Genomic DNA, 18,823 nt, shown 5'->3' on the forward strand with positions numbered 1-18,823 from the left:
GATCTCAACTGAGCCCATTATAGTCTGTGTGACTGTACTGGCTCAGTGGCTTCACTCACTGTCACTGTCTATTGGAAGTTCTGTCTGCTAATCACCCGCAGGATAAGCAGTCCTATTGGCAGAGGCGTCACTAGGGTTGGTGTCTCCCGGTATGGTAACTCATGGTGTCAGCCCCCATGGACCTCCTCCCATATCACACCACACGGAATCCGTAGTAATGTTTTTGTACTAGTTTTACTTGTAAATCTTAATTCCTGTATATCACTGAATGCGATGGCAATAGTAGTGACATAGGGGGTCATTCCGAGTTGTTCGCTCGCAAGCTGCTTTTAGCAGCTTTGCACACGCTAAGCCGCCGCCTACTGGGAGTGAATCTTAGCATATTAAAATTGCGAACGAAAGATTAGCAGAATTGCGAATAGACACTTCTTAGCAGTTTCTGAGTAGCTCCAGACTTACTCGGCATCTGCGATCAGTTCAGTGCTTGTCGTTCCTGGTTTGACGTCACAAACACACCCAGCGTTCGCCCAGACACTCCTCCGTTTCTCCAGCCACTCCCGCGTTTTTCCCAGAAACGGTAGCGTTTTTTCGCACACTCCCATAAAACGGCCAGTTTCTGCCCAGAAACACCCACTTCCTGTCAATCACATTACGATCACCAGAACGAAGAAAAAACCTTGTAATGCCGTGAGTAAAATTCCTAACTGCATAGCAAATTTACTTGGCGCAGTCGCACTGCGGACATTGCGCATGCGCATTAGCGACTAATCGCTCCGTTGCGACAAAAAAATAACGAGCGAACAACTCGGAATGACCCCCATAGGACACTATTCATGTTGGTTTGCATATTCTGCTAAAAAGCAGAATCTGCAATCGTTTCTGTAGCATGCTGGGGCCCCATGCTAATTGGCATCCAGCGATGTGATCGCAAAATAATTGAGATCCCATCGCTGAAGCAGAAACTAAGGATGACCCCCTGCAGACGTAGCTAGGCTGTGTATGCACCGTCAATTTCTGGTTTGCAGGGGGCACGTGTGATGTCACGTAGCCGCCCCAAAAAAGCTCTGACCCCCTTTCGCAGCTACGCCGGCCCCCAATGCCCGCCGCCGGTGGCGTAACTCAACATTTTAGTGCTGTGTGCAAGATAGGGCATTGGCGTCAACCTGTATGCAAAATAGGGGCAGGGCGCGCCGTAGGCGCGTGCAAAAAATATAGGGGCATGGCTTCATAAGGAAGGGGTGTGACCACAAATTAATACCAATTCATAGTACGGTGCACAGTAATCTCCATTATTCAAATTACGCCGCACAGTAGCGCCACTACACCAGGTAGAGCCCCCTTTACACATGACAGCAGAAGGCGTCCCCCTTTTTACACATGACGGCAGACAGCATCCCCCTTTTTACACATGACGGCAGACAGCGTCCCCCTTTTTACACATTACGGCAGACAGCGTCCCCCTTTTTACACATTACGGTAGACAGCGTCCCCCTTTTTACACATGACGGCAGACAGAATAGATTATACTTAGCATTTCTCTATCGTCCTAGTGGATGCTGGGGTTCCTGAAAGGACCATGGGGAATAGCGGCTCCGCAGGAGACAGGGCACAAAAAGTAAAGCTTTCCGATCAGGTGGTGTGCACTGGCTCCTCCCCCTATGACCCTCCTCCAAGCCTCAGTTAGATTTTTGTGCCCGGCCGAGAAGGGTGCAATCTAGGTGGCTCTCCTAAAGAGCTGCTTAGAAAAGTTTAGCTTAGGTTTTTTATTTTACAGTGAGTCCTGCTGGCAACAGGATCACTGCAACGAGGGACTTAGGGGAGAAGAAGTGAACTCACCTGCGTGCAGGATGGATTGGCTTCTTGGCTACTGGACATCAGCTCCAGAGGGACGATCACAGGTACAGCCTGGATGGTCACCGGAGCCTCGCCGCCGGCCCCCTTGCAGATCCTGAAACAAGAAGAGGTCCAGAATCGGCGGCAGAAGACTCCTCAGTCTTCTAAAGGTAGCGCACAGCACTGCAGCTGTGCGCCATTTTCCTCTCAGCACACTTCACACGGCAGTCACTGAGGGTGCAGGGCGCTGGGAGGGGAGCACCCTGGGAGGCAAATGAAAACCTATTTGGCTAAAAAATACCTCACATATAGCCTCCGGGGGCTATATGGAGATATTTAACCCCTGCCAGAATCCACTAAAGAGCGGGAGACGAGCCCGCCGTAAAAGGGGCGGGGCCTATCTCCTCAGCACACAGCGCCATTTTCCTTACACAGCTCCGCTGGTCAGGACGGCTCCCAGGTCTCTCCCCTGCACTGCACTACAGAAACAGGGTAAAACAAGAGAGGGGGGGCAAAATAGTGGCAAAAATTATATTATAAAAGCAGCTATACAGGGAGCACTTATTATAAGGCTATCCCTGTCATATATATAGCGTTTTGGTGTGTGCTGGCAGACTCTCCCTCTGTCTCCCCAAAGGGCTAGTCGGGTCCTGTCTTCGTTAAGAGCATTCCCTGTGTGTCTGCTGTGTGTCGGTACGTGTGTGTCGACATGTATGAGGACGATATTGGTGTGGAGGCGGAGCAATTGCCAAATATGGGGATGTCACCTCCTAGGGGGTCGACACCAGAATGGATGCCTTTATTTATGGAATTACGGGATAGTGTCAACACGCTAAAGCAGTCGTTTGACGACATGAGACGGCCGGACAATCAATTAGTGCCTGTCCAGGCGCCTCAAACACCGTCAGGGGCTGTAAAACGCCCTTTGCCTCAGTCGGTCGACACAGACCCAGACACAGGCACTGATTCCAGTGGCGACGGTGACGAATCAACCGTATTTTCCAGTAGGGCCACACGTTATATGATTTTGGCAATGAAGGAGGCGTTACATTTAGCTGATACTACAGGTACCACTAAACAGGGTATTATGTGGGGTGTGAAAAAACTACCTATAGTTTTTCCTGAATCAGAAGAACTAAATGAGGTGTGTGATGAAGCGTGGGTTGCCCCCGATAAAAAGATGCTAATTTCAAAGAAGTTATTGGTTTTATACCCTTTCCCGCCAGAGGTTAGGGCGCGCTGGGAAACACCTCCTAGGGTGGACAAGGCGCTCACACGCTTATCTAAACAAGTGGCGTTACCCTCTCCTGAGACGGCCGCACTTAAAGATCCAGTAGATAGGAGGATGGAAAATATCCAAAAAAGTATATACACACATACAGGTGTTATACTACGACCAGCTATAGCGATAGCCTGGATGTGCAGTGCTGGAGTAGCTTGGTCAGAGTCCCTGATTGAAAATATTGATACCCTGGATAGGGACAATGTTTTACTGTCTTTAGAGCAAATAAAGGATGCATTTCTTTATATGCGTGATGCACAGAGGGATATCTGCACACTGGCATCACGGGTAAGTGCTATGTCCATTTCGGCCAGAAGAAGTTTATGGACGCGACAGTGGTCAGGCGATGCGGACTCAAAACGGCATATGGAAGTTTTGCCGTATAAAGGGGAGGAGTTATTTGGAGTCGGTCTATCAGATTTGGTGGCCACGGCTACAGCCGGGAAATCCACCTTTTTACCTCAAGTTACTCCCCAACAGAAAAAGACACCGACTTTTCAACCGCAGCCCTTTCGTTCCTTTAAAAACAAGAGAGCAAAGGGATATTCATATCTGCCACGAGGCAGAGGAAGGGGGAAGAGACAGCAACAGGCAGCTCCTTCCCAGGAACAGAAGCCCTCCCCCGCTTCTACAAAAGCCTCAGCATGACGCTGGGGCTTCTCAAGCGGACTCGGGGGCGGTGGGCGGTCGTCTCAAGAATTTCAGCGCGCAGTGGGCTCACTCGCAGGTAGATCCCTGGATCCTGCAGATAATATCTCAGGGATACAGGTTGGAACTAGAGACAGATCCACCTCGCCGTTTCCTGAAGTCTGCTTTACCAACGTCCCCCTCCGAAAGGGAGACGGTCTTGGAAGCCATTCACAAGCTGTACTCTCAGCAGGTGATAGTCAAGGTACCTCTTCTACAACAAGGAAAGGGGTATTATTCCACTCTATTTGTGGTACCGAAGCCGGATGGCTCGGTAAGACCTATTCTAAATCTGAAGTCATTGAACCTGTACATAAAGAAGTTCAAGTTCAAGATGGAGTCACTCAGAGCAGTGATAGCGAACCTGGAAGAAGGGGACTTTATGGTATCCTTGGACATCAAGGATGCGTACCTCCACGTTCCAATTTACCCCTCACACCAGGGGTACCTCAGGTTCGTCGTACAAAACTGTCACTATCAGTTTCAGACGCTGCCGTTCGGATTGTCCACGGCACCTCGGGTCTTTACAAAGGTAATGGCCGAGATGATGATTCTTCTTCGAAGAAAAGGCGTATTAATTATCCCATACTTGGACGATCTCCTGATAAGGGCAAGGTCCAGAGAACAGCTAGAGATGGGATTAGCACTGTCTCAAGAAGTGCTAAAACAGCACGGGTGGATTCTGAATATTCCAAAATCCCAGTTAATGCCAACAACTCGTCTGCTGTTCCTAGGGATGATTCTGGACACGGTTCAGAAAAAGGTTTTTCTCCCGGAGGAAAAAGCCAAGGAGTTATCCGAGCTTGTCAGGAACCTCCTAAAACCAGGAAAGGTGTCTGTACATCAATGCACAAGAGTCCTGGGAAAAATGGTGGCTTCTTACGAAGCAATTCCATTCGGCAGATTCCACGCAAGAATTTTCCAGAGGGATCTGTTGGACAAATGGTCAGGGTCGCATCTTCAGATGCACCAGCGGATAACCCTGTCTCCAAGGACAAGGGTATCTCTTCTCTGGTGGTTGCAGAGTGCTCATCTATTGGAGGGCCGCAGATTCGGCATACAGGATTGGATCCTGGTGACCACGGACGCCAGCCTGAGAGGCTGGGGAGCAGTCACACAAGGAAGAAACTTCCAGGGAGTGTGGACGAGCCTGGAAACGTCTCTTCACATAAACATTCTGGAACTAAGAGCAATCTACAATGCTCTAAGCCAGGCAGAACCTCTGCTTCAGGGAAAACCGGTGTTGATCCAGTCGGACAACATCACGGCAGTCGCCCATGTGAACAGACAGGGCGGCACAAGAAGCAGGAGTGCAATGGCAGAAGCTGCAAGGATTCTTCGCTGGGCAGAGAATCATGTGATAGCACTGTCAGCAGTGTTCATCCCGGGAGTGGACAACTGGGAAGCAGACTTCCTCAGCAGACACGACCTTCACCCGGGAGAGTGGGGACTTCATCCAGAAGTCTTCCACATGCTGGTAACCCGTTGGGAAAGACCAATGGTGGACATGATGGCGTCTCGCCTCAACAAAAAACTGGACAGGTATTGCGCCAGGTCAAGAGATCCGCAGGCAATAGCTGTGGACGCGCTGGTAACGCCTTGGGTGTACCAGTCGGTGTATGTGTTTCCTCCTCTGCCTCTCATACCAAAAGTATTGAGAATTATACGGCAAAGAGGCGTAAGAACGATACTAGTGGTTCCGGATTGGCCAAGAAGGACTTGGTACCCGGAACTTCAAGAGATGATCACGGAAGATCCGTGGCCTCTACCTCTAAGGAGGGACTTGCTTCAGCAGGGTCCCTGTCTGTTTCAAGACTTACCGCGGCTGCGTTTGACGGCATGGCGGTTGAACGCCGGATCCTAAAGGAAAAAGGCATGCCGGAAGAAGTCATTCCTACTTTGATTAAAGCAAGGAAGGAAGTAACCGTGCAACATTATCACCGCATTTGGCGAAAATATGTTGCGTGGTGCGAGGATCGGAGTGCTCCGACGGAGGAATTTCATCTGGGTCGATTCCTACATTTCCTGCAATCAGGATTGTCTATGGGTCTCAAATTGGGATCTATTAAGGTTCAAATTTCGGCCCTGTCGATTTTCTTCCAGAAAGAATTGGCTTCAGTCCCTGAAGTCCAGACTTTTGTTAAGGGAGTGCTGCATATACAGCCTCCTGTGGTGCCTCCAGTGGCACCGTGGGATCTCAATGTGGTTTTGGATTTTCTAAAATCTCATTGGTTTGAACCACTAAAAAATGTGGATTTGAAATATCTCACATGGAAAGTGACCATGCTACTAGCCCTGGCTTCGGCCAGGAGAGTGTCAGAACTGGCAGCTTTATCTTACAAAAGCCCATATCTGATTTTCCATTCGGACAGGGCGGAACTGCGGACTCGTCCGCATTTTCTCCCTAAGGTGGTGTCAGCATTTCATCTGAACCAGCCTATTGTAGTGCCTGCGGCTACAAGTGACTTGGAGGACTCCAAGTTACTGGACGTTGTCAGAGCATTGAAAATATATATTGCAAGGACAGCTGGAGTCAGAAAATCTGACTCGTTGTTTATATTGTATGCACCCAACAAGATGGGTGCTCCTGCGTCTAAGCAGACGATTGCTCGTTGGATCTGTAGCACAATCCAACTTGCACATTCTGTGGCAGGCCTGCCACAGCCTAAATCTGTAAAGGCCCACTCCACAAGGAAGGTGGGCTCATCTTGGGCGGCTGCCCGAGGGGTCTCGGCATTACAACTTTGCCGAGCAGCTACGTGGTCAGGGGAGAACACGTTTGTAAAATTTTACAAATTTGATACTCTGGCTAAGGAGGACCTGGAGTTCTCTCATTCGGTGCTGCAGAGTCATCCGCATTCTCCCGCCCGTTTGGGAGCTTTGGTATAATCCCCATGGTCCTTTCAGGAACCCCAGCATCCACTAGGACGATAGAGAAAATAAGAATTTACTTACCGATAATTCTATTTCTCGGAGTCCGTAGTGGATGCTGGGCGCCCATCCCAAGTGCGGATTATCTGCAATAATTGTACATAGTTATTGTTAACTAATTCGGGTTATTGTTGTAGGGAGCCATCTTTCAGAGGCTCCTCTGTTATCATACTGTTAACTGGGTTTAGATCACAAGTTGTACGGTGTGATTGGTGTGGCTGGTATGAGTCTTACCCGGGATTCAAAATTCCTCCCTTATTGTGTACGCTCGTCCGGGCACAGTACCTAACTGAGGCTTGGAGGAGGGTCATAGGGGGAGGAGCCAGTGCACACCACCTGATCGGAAAGCTTTACTTTTTGTGCCCTGTCTCCTGCGGAGCCGCTATTCCCCATGGTCCTTTCAGGAACCCCAGCATCCACTACGGACTCCGAGAAATAGAATTATCGGTAAGTAAATTCTTATTTTCTCCGCTGGCTCAGTCAGTCAGGCTCCTCGATGCTGGCAGCTCTGGGGGCAGGGGAGAAGGAAGAGGAGGGAGGCAGCCGCAGCAGTGCACTGTAATTGCTGGCGGCGCCGCTGCAGCTGTCCCTATCCTTCCGCATTGGCTGGCCGCCGCTGCTGTGCATCCTGGGATGAGGGAAGCGCATCCCAGCATTCACAGCAGCGGCGGCCAGCCTACTGTATGTGGAATGAGAGGGACAGCTGCAGCGGCGCTGACACCAATTACATAGTGCTGCTGCAGCTCCTTCCCTCCACCCCCTCCCTCCTCTTCCTTCTCCGCTGCACCCGCTGCTGCTCCTCTCCTCCTCCGGCACAGGCGGCTTGTAATGAGTCAGTTTGACTCATTACAAGCTGCTGACTTTAGGGAATAGGGGCCGTTGCGCCCTCAGGGCGACTGCGCTGTGTGCCACACTTTGATTGCATGCGCACTGTTACCGTGGCATATTTTTGCAAAAATCGCTCGATTGCGATTATTGCTAAAATGAAATGCGACCAGAATTAGGTCCATAAACAGCTAATGGGCCCTACACATTAGGCAATATAACTGCACGATATGAACGTTCTCGTTCATTAATGAACGAGAACTAGTTAATATCATTCAGTATGTAGGCACCAACGGTGAACGATGTACAGCCCCGCACTCGTTCATCATTGGTGCCGGGTCGCTTATGCATGCAGGCCAATATGGACAATCTCGTCCATATTAGCATGCACTGCTATGGAGCCGGGTGACGTTATACCACACAGAATGAGCGCGAAATTCACAATATAGCACACGGTATGAGCCGAAATTCACATTATAGCACATGGTATGAGCCAAAATTCACATTATAGCACACAGTATGAGCCGAAATTCACATTATAGCACTCGGTATGAGCAGAAATTCACATTATAGCACTCGGTATGAGCAGAAATTCACATTATAGCACACGGTATGAGCCGAAATTCACATTACGCAACATAGATGAAGACAAAATTCACATATGCCACACAGTATGATCCACAATTCAGGGCCAGGGAGATTGACAGCAGGGACAGTGACAGAGAGAGGGACAGGGACATAGGGAAGCAGGGTAAGAGTACCTGAGCAGTGGAAGGGGGTGTAGTCGGCGGCGGTGCACAGTTGAAGGCCCTGGGCAGTGGAGGGCATGGGCGGCAGCAGTGTACAGAATGTGGCTGGCGGGGGTGAGGAGAATAGCAAGCCGCAAGAGCATCTTCACACTTCTCCCTCCTAGAGTCCCGGCGGTGTGATGACGTTCAGACCCGGCCGCGGCAGAGTCTTCCTCTTCCAGCGGGGGGGGGGGGAGGGGGGAGGATGAGAGGGAGGGAGGAGATGCGATCAAAACTGGGCTGCAGCGGAGTCTTCTTGTTGCAGGCGGGGGTATACGATTTTGAGTCGACGGGGGTGCGATCGTAAGGCAAATAGAGCACTGCAGTTACGATCGCACCCTCGCAGACTCAAAATCATATACCCCCGCCTGCAACAAGAAGACTCTGCCACGGCACAATTTTGATCGCATCCCCCACCCCAGCAGGTGCGAGTGCGGCTTTTGTTTGGTGTCACCCCATTGAAGGGTGACACCCGGGTGTGGCCCGCACCCACCTCATGACGCCACTGCCTATTGGGTGGGGTTTACTCCCTCCGGGACTGCCAGACCGGGCTGCGATTAGCAGAGAGAGGGCTTCTATGCGCTGCTGTCACTTCAGTCCACAGAATCGGCGGTCTGCACATGCGCACTCATGCCGCTGCTTGTGCGAATGTGCCGGTCCCAGTGCCGCCCAGATCCTTTGCGCAGGGACCTTGCTGTCCAGGGCTGCCTCTCTCCTTTCTTTTACGTCATGGGTAAGGGCAGTCCCCTACTTAAAAAAGGTAGGAGCCGCAGCTGATAATAACAATACAAATAGTTTTCTTTTTGTCAGCAGCAAATGTGTCTGGTGGAGCAAAATGTATTCTGGAAAGGGAAAAGCAGTGCCAGCAAACAGCGGTAGCCTCAGTGTAGGGTCTGGTGACACTAGCAATGTCACCCTGTATGTAAGCATTCTATCGGCGTTACATGCATGTAAGTAATGACAGTAGCTACCGGGCTTATGCCTCCAACAGACACTATTTTATTATTTTTCATTTTTTATAGTCAAATTGTTTTACTGTAAATAATGTCCCTACCACAGGCACAGAGGCCTTTACCTACCAGAGTCAGCAAGGGTAGAACGGAGCCTTGCATCTTTTCTTCCAATCGGCTGCAGGGGTTGCTGCCTTCATGCATGTACAGTATTAAACGCCATAAGTAATAATAATAATTGTATTTATATAGGGTTCTTTCTATAGGATTAAAGGCGCAAAACAGGTAGAAATCACATGATATAGAGGATAACATTTTCGAAACCGTCCAGAGAGTAAGAACATAATATAGCAAAAGGAACATACAGGGTAGTCAGTTGCAGGGACTAATTGTCCTACCCACAAAGATCCAGGTGAGACAGATACTTTAGGCTACCTACTTAGGGGATTACCATGCATTTATCATTCTACACAGAGCCTCATTTCTCTACCCTGTTCCTTACATTCACTACAGATTTGCGCCACTCAGGGGAGTGGAAAGGGGGAGGGTAAAATGTACAGGCTACAGGACTTCACTCATATCATTCTCCTGTTGGCTCTGGCCATTATTTCTGGGACCGGTGGCCATGATGCCTACATGTTGGAAGACAGAGGTGAAATATTAACGTGAGGCATTCAGCAGTCTTTCACTTGGCACAGGATTCGGACTATAGGTCGACCCCATATGGTCATCATGGACAAAAGGTCGCTATGGGCAAAAAGTCGTCATATGAAAGGTTGACAGGTTCAAAAGGTCGACGTGACAATGGTCGACACATTTTTGTTTTGTTTTTTTTCATGTTTTTGGACTTGTGCCTTCCTTTACTATATATGTCACAAATCATAACCTTTACTAACCTTGTGGCGCGCAAAGTGGAGCGGGGCGAGACACCGTGCCCGAAGCATGGCGAGCAGATGCGTTTCTACAAATGGTGGTTCCAGATGCAAATCTATGCACCCAAAAATGCAACAAAAAAGGTGCGTTGACCATTGCCATGTCAACCTTTTGACCTGGTCGACCTTTTGAACCGGTAGATCTTTTCCAGTTTCTACCTTTTATATGTCAACCTTTTGTCCATGTCAACCTTCTGTCTGTTGTCCATATGGGGTCGACGTAATAACTGTAGACCTAATGAATGTAGATCTTCTATACCACACCCAAGTGGCACACCATATAGCAGGTCTGCTGGTACATCATCCTCAGTGGTAAACTGGATGTACTACGCCTGAATTTATAGCGCAGTATGGTTACCACACATAAAGTACAATCCCCCATAAGATGCATTACACATTAATTAAACTACACAAAAAAGCTTTTCTTCCAAGTTAAAAAAATTATTTACACGGAAGCAAAATAGATGTTTCCCGTATACTAACTAGACCCAACAACCTCTTGAGTTGTCATGAATTTTGTCCTGAACATTTGTTTTAATTCTCTAAACAGAGCTGATAAGTTAGATTCTAACTGGAAATTGACAATTACTTGAGCACCAGTTTCATATGGAGAACATGTTTACTTGCAACCCTATTAAACTCTGCTTGGAGTACATCACTTAGCAAATCTGTGCTGATATGTCTGTCCGTTTACTTGTTTATGTTGAGAATAAGTTTCCTCAGCTCTTTCCTTGACTAACGCTCTTCTGTGTTCTGCCTCTCCACTTGTACATTCTCTGTCTCTCTAGTCAAAGATTGAAAGGACAAGCGAGTTAAGGTAACTGTCTAGTTTGTGTCCCCGGCCCTTGCAGAAAAGGCGTTTTATGTGATATTTATGTGTTTTCTGGTCAATACCTCTTAAATATCCATTTAAAAATTATTATGAAATGGAAAAATGTTGGTAACTTTTAAAGTGGCTGTATAATACCATAATATTCCCTGCCAATAGTTGTATCTGATACCTTGAGAACTGCAAAGGAACTAAATGATTGCTATTCTTTCATAGAAACCTTACTGTACACTCTTGTTTTAGTGAAACAAGGTTTCTACCTCACAAAATATGTTTTACTATATATATATAGACTAGAGTATGATGGCAGAAATATTTTTTGGTTGCAGTACCGCTTGCGGCTTAGATGTGTGGTGGTGGTGCTGTTGTATGTCTCTGTAGAGGCATTTAAGTGCTAATTTTTTTAAACTTTGGAATAGACATGGGCTCCCCATCGATGGTGAAACTGTGAGTGGCCATTGATAGTAACAAACTATTTTATGGAAGTCCATCAATGGTTTCACCTTCAGATGGTCATCCATGTGCTTTCACTGATTAGCCAGAGGGACAAGCACAGCCTTGGGGGTGGGACTTGTTGGGTATGGGTGGGGGCGGATTATGCTCCATGTCTGGGCACTCGTTGAAAAAAAATCTGTTGTTTCTGTACCATCAATGACAGGAAACCATATGGTTCTCCCCATCAATGGCAAAAGTATTTTCCATTGGGCATAGACCATTGATGATTTTAAATCATCGATGGTCAATGACCATCCCTACCTTAGAAGGAGATGAATATATGTGGATACATGAGAGGTATTGTCTGTGTAAGGCAGGGACATTCAATATGCTGCCCTCCAGCTGCTGTGGGACTACACATCCCAGCGTTACCTGACACAGTTTTAGCATGCACTAATAGCTAAAATGTGGCAGGGCATGCTGGAATGTGTAGTTCCACAGTAGGTGGAGGTCAGCATGTTGAAAACCCTGGTCTATGGAGCTGAGTGTTTACTTTCCTACATTGAGGCCTGTTACTGAACACTCTGTCTGGACAGTGCATGTATGTAGAAGCTGTGGTCTGTTTTGCATGCAGTGTTGTGTTAGTAAAACTACGCATGTGGTTATTTAGCAAGAATATATTATTTATTAGCAGTTTCTTATATGGGGGGTAATTCCAAGTTGATCGCAGCAGGAAATTTTTTAGCAGTTGGGCAAAACCATGTGCACTGCAGGGGAGGCAGATATAACATGTGCAGAGAGAGTTAAATTTGGGTGTGGTGTGTTCAATCTGCAATCTAATTTGCAGTGTAAAAATAAAGCAGCCAGTATTTTCCCTGCACAGAAATAAAATAACCCACCCAAATCTAACTCTCTCTGCACATGTTATATCTGCCTCCCCTGCAGTGCACATGGTTTTGCCCAACTGCTAAAAAAATTCCTGCTGCGATCAACTTGGAATTACCCCCATGGTGCAGCATATTCCGTTGCGCTTTACAATTAGAACAACAGTAATAGAACAAAACTGGGTAATATATTAAAATAGCTTCATAAAAGTTAAAAAAAAAGTAGGCAGTCGCTTAAAAAGGCATATGAAACCGATGTATGAAAAGTCATCATACCGTTCAAAGTCTACTGTTACCAAAATACATAATGTGTGTTTTTTCCTTGTTCACTTCTTTATAAGATAACATGGAGGTGCAGAGGAGGGAGTTATTGTCTGGTGGAGATTAGAGTGCCATACACACTAGCCGAGCCCCCGTCGATGCCGATATTGGAGGCGGCGGGGTGCCGGGGTGGGGGGGAGTGTGCATACACACTTGCCGATGCCGGGGGGGGGGGGGGGGGGGGCGCGGGATGGAACGACACCCATCTGCAGCATGGCTATTGTTAATGAGGACCTCCCTGGTCTGTACACGTTCAGACGAGGGAGGGGGTCGTTAACGATGCGCGGGAGTGCTTTGTTAACGACATTGAGTATACCCACTGGACGAGATTGTAAAAGATCTCGCTCAGATCGGCCCTTCTAAGCGAGATCTTTTACTTTCTCGTCTAGTGTGTATGGGACTAATGAGAGATTGCCCCTCCTTAAGGGCCCTACACACCAAAGTGCCTGATGGCCGATACGGAAGGGGTGGGGGTGTGACGGGGGGGAAGTGAAGTTTCTTCACTCCTCCCCCCTCCCCTTCCCCCCGTCACCGGGCCCCATATCCCTGCATGATAATATGGACATTATTGTCCATATTGGCTTGTAGGCATAAATGAGCCGACACCAACGGTGAATGAGCGCAGGGCCGCGCATCGTTCATCGTTGGTGCATACACACTGAAAGAATGAATGAGATCGTTCATATCTTTCAGTGTAATCGGTAAATGTGTAGGGCCCATTACACTCTGCAACCTGTTCAACCATTGTGGTAGCCTCTGAACTCCTAGAAAGTCATGTTGTCAAGTTCCATAGTTCTCCTTTGTGGTTGCCATGTAACAGCCACTTGGCTTAAGTACTGTAGCCAGTCAGCCACAGAACCTGTGTAATTCATGACTGTCCCGGTTTAAAAGGATAGTATGGTAAGCCTATGTATAGAACAGTGGTTCCCAAACTGAGTTCTCAAGGACTCCCAACAGTGCATGTTTTCTAGGTCACAAGTGAAATAATTTGCTCCACCAGTAGATCTTTTAAAATGTGTCAGTGAGTAATGAGTACACCTGTGCACCTACTAGGTGATCTGGAAAACATAAACTGTTGGGAGTACTTGAGGACTGAGTTTGGGAACCACTGGTATAGAGGAACCCGTGTTCGAGCAAAGCTCCTCACACCAGTATGATGTCATACTGATTGACTTACCCTATTGGTAGCAGTGTGATGCTTTTAGGAGCGCTGATGCCGGGGCAAAAAAACATAAATGCTTCACTTCTCATTGTGGCTGTTGACGTTAGCTGCAGCATTAACCCTTGGTAATATATAATGGGGTTCTATAGGAATGTTCATCTAATATGTGTAAAGGCGAATGCAGAAGACTACAGTATGCTACAGGGCATCTCAAAGCTACCTTGGAGTAAGGACAACATTCCCTGGAGTAAGGACAAGATTCTTATGCATTAGCGAGCATTTTTCTTCCATGCCTGTGTATATGTTTGCATGCATTATCACCTACTGAGTTATACAACTGCATGATTATACCATATGTGTCAGTGGCATTCGACTGCTTTCTATACAATGCCTGTTCCGCGGTCAGAGAGTGACATAAATATGTAGATCTGGAAATAGTTAATGTTGTCCTGGAGTGAATCTTCAGCACAGATGCATACAAATGTTTTATTTGTGTAATATTAGAATATTCCCAGCCGCCGCTGACTGATCTCTAAGGCTGCATGAAGCGAGTTGCTTAGTTGCGGCTCTGAGAAAATAACGACCACATTTCTACACGTTTGTTCTTACTGTGTAAGAAACAAATATTTTTATTTAGTTTGTCAGCATCTTACTTGAATTGTGTAACGTTTAGGTATATTGTATGTGGGGTGTGGTGTAGAAGATCTACAGTAATTAGATAGTCATTAGGTCGACCCCATATGGTTGGCAAGGTCAAAAGGTCAACATAAAATGGTTGACACAAGCTTTTTATAGTTTTTTTGGGTGTCCTTTTCTGTTTTTCCTCATATGTGACCATAATTATTGCACATGTATACCCTCGCGGGCTCGCTTCGCTCACCACGCTTCAGACAAGGCGCCTCGCTCCGCTACCGCTGTGCTTGGTACAGGTTACTATTCCCAGGTGTAGACCACCTGGATGGTAAATCAAGCAAAAGTTAAAAAAAATTGAAAAAAAAACCCTAAAATCTTGTGTCGACCTTTTGAATCTGGCGATCTTAAGCACTCTACATTTTACCTGTCGACCTTTTAACCATGTTGACCTAATATATGTCGACCATAAGGTATCGACCTACTGACTGTCTAGTCACTGTCTATACATTGGGACCCTTTTATATGCATGAATATATTTTCATTTAGTCTGCTTTTTATTCATTTCAATATGTATTCACATTAGGACTCAATGGACATAATAATGCATTTATTAAAATCCTTATCCACTTTTTAGAATGACATAAATACTGTAAATGCAACTGATAAACTTGGTCTACTGCCACTTGTAATCCTTAGCAAACAATGAGATGTTACTTTTCATATGTATCCCACTATACTTCTAAAAGCTGTTACTGTTATCTGGTAGCTATGTGTTTCAGTGCATCCTTGGTCTGTGCACAATATTATTATAGTCCCTTTGTACCAAGTGCTAGTTTTGAGATGAAGTCTGCTGCAAATCAGTTTAGCCATGAAGAATATTGTAATCTTATCGCCAATGTTTGTGTGTGGATCTATTATTATTATTCCCTTTGACTCAGGCTTGTCCAGTTGGTTGCCTTTGGATTAGATGTGGCTCTTCAGTGTATTTGTATGGTTCTCCCCATACCTGACAACCTTCATAGACCCTGTTTTATGGCCTTATTGTCAGTAGTGGTCAGTCTGCAATTGGATGTTTAGATCTCTTGGAAGTTCTAAATTAAAAACAAAGAAAACTTGTTTTTGGTTCACACTTGGTTAATCATTCCTAACTTTTTTTTCTCTCTTTCAGATTCCAGACAGATCTCAATTTATAGGTCAGTCTCTTCTTTATGCAGTCTTGAAACTATTACAGAAGAATCCACCTTTGTTAAGGATACCCCTCTTCCTGGTCCAACATTTCTCCAGCCTGTTGCCTCAATCAGAAATGAAGACTGCAAAGGGTGTGATTCAATGGGATCTCAAGCTGAATGTCCCAGTGTAGCCAGTACCACTGACAATATGCACAGAACAAGCAAACTGAACACTGACCCTGCCATAGGCAAGATATTTATAGTGGCCAATGGTCCGCCTCCAGATACTGAAAGAACACATGAAAGACCATGCAACGATAAAAATGCAAATGCACTCACTTATGCCAATGGCAAACATGAAACCACAGTTTCCTTGAAATTTACCAACATAAAGCCAGGTATGTCTTTATTAGCTGATGTTTCAAGAGATGGCACCAAACGCTGTCAGTTAAGAGAGAGTCAAGGGGAACAATTTTGTTTTCAAAGAAACAGCAGTTCCGAGGCAAATAAAGTTACTAAGCCTCCAGAACCGCAAATAAGGCTCAACACAACAAAACAGCCTTTAGTTTCTGCTGTTACAAGACCAAGGTTTGACCAACTTGTCCAGCAGCCATCCCTCGCCCGTGCTGGCCCGCCTGTACCTGTGAGAAGAAGTAAGAGTGAAAATCATGTTACTTCAAATAGCTCCGCCTTAAGTTTAAACTCTGCATGTCAGTCCCCTGTGGCAGAGGTGTATTTTGATGCCACAGTCAATGATAAGATATGGAGCAAACTAGAAATGAACAGTCATAGGGACAGCATGTCTTCGTCTTCCAGCAAATCATCCAATGATACAGTGATTGACTTGTCTTTACCCAATTTAGCACAGAAAAGTTTGCTCAATCTTGATATACCTGATGGTAACTTTGAAAGTATTTGTTTACAAAATACCATACGACCAAGGTCAGCGACCACTTCAGCAAGAGAGATTTCTTTAGGAGTAACAAAAAGCAAGTCCAACCCTAATTTAATTTCCAGCAACAAAGCAATAGATGAACTTTGTCCTAGACCACTGGCCAGAGGTCCTGAAGAAGTATTGCCACCCTTACCACGAAGGAACACTTGGAATAGACTATATGTAGACAGTCTGAAACAGACAACTAGGAAGTCCGCCTCTGATAACAAACCATCAACCACCCAGTCAATGTCCAAAAGTCTTGGAGATTTGACTTCAGATGATATTTCATGTAATTTTGAAAGCAAATACAGAAGCATAAGCAGAAGCTTTATTACACGATCAATGCGAGGCCAGAGGAGACCAGGTGGCATGAATGCTTCCACAAAGTCTACAGATTCACTCACAGAGCAGCTGAAAAAGTTAACAAGTTTTGAGAAAGAAAATGATATAACTTCTCCCACTGATTTTCATCCTGTTCAGTATGAGGATGATGGCATAAATCTTCTTCGGAGGACATCCTCCAGAAGTCAGAGCCGAGTAAGGTACATAGCCAACAGAGCAAAACAGGCCCAAGAACGGCAAAGACTTCAGAATCTTGTAAATGGCAATTGTATAGAAGAAAGAGGAAATCCAGAAGGAGCTTGTGCAATAAACAAAGGGTTCTGTATGGATTCTATTTCACCAACCCAGTTTACATCAGAATGTTTGGACAGGTTTGGACAATAATAATATAGTTATGTGACTACGTAGCATTTACAGTACATTCATGCAAACCATGTATATGATAAAGTTGTCCATGCAAGATATACCTCGATGGGAACAAACAAAAAAATATATTCTTTCATTTTGGGACTGGACTGCAGAAATTCTAAAGCACTTAAAGAACTGTATATATTTTTAAACTGATAGGTTTACATTGGGTTTGCAATACTACACAAGTCGCTTTTTGTGTTTCCCAGCAATGTTGGTTCTGTCGTCCATGGAGGTCTCTACTCTCCTCCGACACTCATTAAGATAACCCCAGGCCATTCGGGATCAGTATCATTGATTGGCGGCCGGGATGCCAGCCTTCAGTATACCGACAGCAGCATCTCGGCCATCAGTATGCTGGCAGCAGGGCAAGAGCAAAGAGTCCCCTTGCGGGCTCGCTGCACTCACCACAGGTTCTATTCCCACTCTATGGGTGCTGTGGACACCTACGAGCGGGTATAGCTCCTGTGTGCCATGATTCTGGATGTCGGTTGTCAGGCACCGGTATCATGGCCGCCAGGATCCTGACAGCCATCAAATTAACTGCATCCTGGCCATTCCTGGTCTTACAGCCAGTATGTTAACTTTTTCAGCACTGCTTACCAATGTGAAATGTGATCTTTATAAATCATTGCTGTATATAGCACCTTTAAATTACACTTTTATTTTATTTTTTGCACTGCCATATACAATTTTTTAAATATGGCATGTTTTAAAACAAAAAAAAATATTTTAAAATTGTTCCTAATGTATTACTGCAAAAAATGATAAAACAATTTTTTTTGTTTAATCTTTTTCACATTTTTAGTTTTTAAAGAGTCATTTATAACAATGCCCTAGACCTAGATGTACATTTTTACAGAGTGGATGTAACAAAATGTGTTTTTTCTTTTCCATACGTCATTTATTACATTTTGTTTTTAATTAATGTACTTTATTTTAATCCTTGGTTAAACTAACCTTCATTATAGTAAACATTTTAAGTTTGTAAAACGACATAATCTATGAAATAAATTTTATTTAACCATATTATTTTTATTTATTTCAGAAGATTAACACCCATCCTTCTAGACCGTTAGAATGTGAATAGCGGGGACTGCTGATGGCATGTTAAATGTGCCATTTGCTGGTGAAAGTCTGGAACTCACCAATTATTAATTGCATGGCATTGTTTGTAAGTTGCTTGTGTGGTATGCCATGTATAGAAAGGTTTCTTCTAATTTTTCTCTTAACTCGCACTTATCAGTTTAGGAAGATAATCAAACTTGATCCAACTGGATTATGAATCCACTAACACAATGGGCTCTTTCTCCCTATACTCGAGATCTACAGTAAAGATGGACCATGGGAGGTAAGGATTCTCATGGAGCGTGAGTGGTTCCTTTAGATAATAGGCCCGTAGAGCATTGCAGGAGGTACAGCAGAGACAACTCATGCAATGTCAGCAGCCATAAAGTGCCAAAACAGGCTTCTAA

The 18,823-nt window shown here is 45.7% G+C and overlaps 1 protein-coding gene across 6 annotated transcripts in view; it reads left to right on the plus strand.

Annotated features, from left to right (window-relative positions):
- The window catches only part of PLCH2 (phospholipase C eta 2), a 1,361,647-nt gene extending 1,343,309 nt beyond the window's left edge, over positions 1–18,338 (plus strand). For 4 of the 6 annotated variants that reach the window (XM_063943084.1, XM_063943086.1, XM_063943085.1 and 1 more), the window contains one exon: positions 15,661–18,338. In XM_063943084.1, coding sequence (XP_063799154.1) covers positions 15,661–17,324 — 1,664 coding nt within the window. In that variant the 3' untranslated portion in view covers positions 17,325–18,338. Of the gene's footprint in view, positions 1–11,016; positions 11,046–15,660 lie in introns of all 6 variants that reach the window. The other 2 variants (XM_063943089.1, XM_063943088.1) reach the window with 2 other exon arrangements.
- The last annotated feature ends 485 nt before the right edge of the window (positions 18,339–18,823 follow it).

This window comes from Pseudophryne corroboree, chromosome 10 (genome assembly GCF_028390025.1).
Source record: "Pseudophryne corroboree isolate aPseCor3 chromosome 10, aPseCor3.hap2, whole genome shotgun sequence".
In the NCBI taxonomy this organism is placed as follows: domain Eukaryota; kingdom Metazoa; phylum Chordata; class Amphibia; order Anura; family Myobatrachidae; genus Pseudophryne; species Pseudophryne corroboree.